The sequence below is a fragment of the Capsicum annuum genome, chromosome 12, assembly GCF_002878395.1.
Source record: "Capsicum annuum cultivar UCD-10X-F1 chromosome 12, UCD10Xv1.1, whole genome shotgun sequence".
NCBI classification, from domain to species: domain Eukaryota; kingdom Viridiplantae; phylum Streptophyta; class Magnoliopsida; order Solanales; family Solanaceae; genus Capsicum; species Capsicum annuum.
The window spans coordinates 231,986,135-231,989,634 of NC_061122.1; the positions used below are offsets into that span (position 1 = coordinate 231,986,135).

A 3,500-nucleotide genomic window follows, 5' to 3' on the forward strand; every position below is an offset into this window, starting at 1 on the left:
AAAAGGCGGCCGCCTAAGACCCCAAAATTTGAGGGGCTATTTTTGTTTAATAATAATAAATTACAAATTTTAAGAAATATATTAAATACTATTTATAGAAAAAAGAACAATTTTATATAAAAAAATAAAATGCAAGGCCTCCGTTTGATTTTTGTCTTAGGCCATAAATTTGCTTGAGCCGATGCTGATGATGTCATTCTATGCTTAATAAAAAAATAAAAAAATGAAAAGTTACTTACATTCGACCGACAAAATATTTCATGTATGCTAAGACATACTATATGCTTAATTAGAATAGCGTTTGGTTATAAATTTTAATAGTAGATTTAAAAAAAAAAAAATCTTTAAATATTTGTTTGATCATGAAAAATTAATCAAATTTTAAAAGCATAGATTAAATTAATTTTAATGGATCAAAAAATTGGGTGGATTCTTTTTAATGGATCAAAAAAAAATTAAAAAGAAAATTAATTTTTAAAAAAAAAAAAAATGACGTGACCCTCTAATAAGCTGCCACGTGGCAAGGCTGTTTTTAAAAACCGGCTGTTAAAAAGTAATGGCATGGATGAGCCAGTTTTGTAACGGCAATAGCATAAATGAGCCAGTTTTGTAACGACGATAGCATAAATGAGCCTAACTTTTAACAGATGGCATAAATAAGTCATTTCTGATAGTTCATGGCATAGTTGAGCCTTTTCCCTTGAAAATAACTCATTTATGTCATCAGTTAAAAGTTTGTCTCATTCATGCCATCGCTGTTACAAAACTGATTGGAAGGTGTGGATAACAGTAATAGCAAGCACTGGACTGTGGTAGCGACGATGGAATAGAGTTCAGTATAACTGATTGGGATGGACTCGTAAATTATTTTTCTTTCTCAGATCACAAGCCGTAGCAATATTCCTTATGCCAGGTCAATAAGGAAGGGGTCTGTAACTGATCTCTTCGTCTCAAATGCGATAACCGATATGTATGCAAACTGTGGTTGTCTATGTTAAGTATCCCACATCGTAAAAGGGATGGGTAATTGGTCTCCTTATATGGTCTTGGGCAATCCTCCCCCATGAGCTAGCTTTTGAGGTTGAGTTAGGCTCGAAATCCATTCTTTATTGTCTAAATCTGGCACAAAATGTGTTTGACATGTCTCTTAGAGATGAGGTATCGTATATAATATACTCATTGTTGGTTATTCGCAGACAAGTCATTGCTCAAAGTCTCTTCAACTGTTCTCTGAAATGGTGCTGAATGGGATGAAGCACGATACCGTTTCCTTTGTTGGAGTTCTCTCGGCTTGTGCGACTATTTCGGCGATTAAACAAGGAAAGGAAATCCATGCATTTGCGGTGAGAAGATTGTTTCATGAACATCTCTTTGTCTCAAATTCTCTCTTGGATTTGAATACAAAATGTGAACGGATTGATCTTTCTCGAAAGGTTTTTGATAGTATTGAGAACAGGGATGTAGCATCGTGGAATACGATGATTTTCGGGTATGGGATGCTCGGTGATTTACATACTGCGATTGATATGTTTGAAGCCATGCGAGAGGATGGTGTTGAACATGATTCGGTCTCATATATTGCTGTGCTATCAGCATGTAGTCATGGGGGATTAGTTGATAAGGGAAAGAAATACTTTAATGACATGCTCGCTCGTAACATTGAACCATCACAGATGCACTACGCTTGCATGGTTGATCTTCGTGGTCGTTCTGGGCTTATGGATGAGGCCACTAATCTTATTACTGGTCTACCATTTAAACCAGATTCCAATGTTTGGGCTGCACTACTTGGAGCATGCCGACTCCATGGAAATGTAGACTTGGGTTCTTGGGCAGCCGTATCATCCTGGGTACTATGCTCTTCTCTCAAATATGTACGCTGAAGCAGGCCGGTGGGGTGAAGCTGATAGGATCAGAGAGTTGATGAAGAAAAACCCTGGATGTAGTTGGGTTCAAACTCAAGACAAGGTGCATGCTTTTATTGTTGGACAAAGACTCCAAGGATTGACTTCATGTTTGTCGCTTGAGAACACTGGTTGAAGTGTGTTGTTTCATTGCCTTTTCGTTTGGTTGGGAAAGAGTTATCCCGGGATTAGTTATCCCACCATATATATAGGATAACTTATTCCATCACTGTGGTGTAAATGGTGGGATAAATAATCCCAGTACCAACTAATACCTCACACGAAACGACCCCTTAGAGTATGATTACGCCCGATGGCCCGGACTTTTTGTGTGAGATGTGGTACACCTGATTGACCTCCAATTCAGGAGGTCTGTAATGAACCAATGTCCCACATTAGAAAAAAAGAGAAATGCTAAGGGGGTTATAAGTCAAATGGGTTCTCTCACTTATTAGACTACTCTTTTGGGTTGAGCTCTCCCGTTTGGTTTATAACATTAGTGCTTTCTGGTGGCCTGGACCCAAGAGGGGTGCCAGCCGTGACTCGTAGTGGTGGCGCAAGAGGGGTGCCAACCGTGACACCGTGACTCGTAGTGGTGGCCCAAGAGGGATGCCAACCGTGACCAACGAGGATCGATCCACGCGTGGAGCCATGACTCGGAGTGGTGCCCTGGACCTAAGAGGGGTGCCGTGACCAAAGGGGTCGTTGGTTCTCAAGCGGAGGCGATTGTTCTGAATCAATTGTCCCACATTGAAAAAATAGAGAAATGCTTAAGGGGATTATAAGCCAAATGGATTCTCCCACCTATTAGACTAGTCTTTTGGGTTGGTTCTCCCGTTTGGTTTATAACAAGGTCCAACCAAATATAATTCAACCTGAAGCGATGTGGAACAATTTATGATTCCTTGTGAAGACTCATGCGTTGCATTATTGGCAACGTATGGGTCGGGGAAGCTGGCACTGGCCCTCAAACATGATGGCCAAGTGCAAGCTTTATCCAGGACAATAACTGAAAGGAAAAGACCAAGAGCGCTGGTGATCGATCTGATTTGCTTATGAGTTCAACTAAGCTCTAAACTGAGATGCAGTATCCATGGCTGGGGAATAGACTATCTGTCCTTGAGCTGATTGCAAGAGCTTATACTTGACATGCTTCTGGCCTGCACCATGAAAATCGAAAGCTGTTGGTTTTTTTAAAACAAGATGGGGCAGCGAAAAGAGGTTAAAATGGCTCTCAATTATTTTTCTTAAGCATAAGAGAGCTTACAAAGAAAATCCACAAAGTACATACATAACCAAAAGAAAAAGAAAAAAGAAGACATTGTCTTAGAACTTATAGAGCACAGAAGGCAAGCGCGGTGTAATAAACACTTCTATAGGATTGACTTTGCGCATGGTCATGCCTAGCCCTTCTTTCATATCCAAAGGCTCATCCGACGGTGTACTAAAATCAAAACCTTGGAGTAAATGAGCTATTGCAAGGTGTGTCACTTGAGTTGCATAGGTGATCCCTGGACAAGATCGTCTTCCAGAGCCAAACGGGATGAATTCATATTGTTGACCGCGAACATCAACCCCTGCTTGACTAGTCAAGAA

At 40.1% G+C, this 3,500-nt stretch overlaps 1 protein-coding gene across 1 annotated transcript; it reads left to right on the forward strand.

Annotated features, from left to right (window-relative positions):
- The first annotated feature begins 1,235 nt into the window (after window positions 1-1,235).
- Window positions 1,236-1,883, forward strand: LOC107848789 (pentatricopeptide repeat-containing protein At2g01510, mitochondrial-like). Its single transcript, XM_016693528.2, has one exon. The coding sequence runs from the start codon at window positions 1,236-1,238 to the stop codon at window positions 1,881-1,883; it is 648 nt and encodes a 215-aa protein (XP_016549014.2).
- Window positions 1,884-3,500: the final 1,617 nt, after the last annotated feature.

Coding starts and splice junctions, on each gene's coding strand:
- LOC107848789 (XM_016693528.2), top strand. CDS start 1,236: ATGGTGCTGAATGGGATGAAGCACGATACCGTTTCCTTTGTTGGAGTT.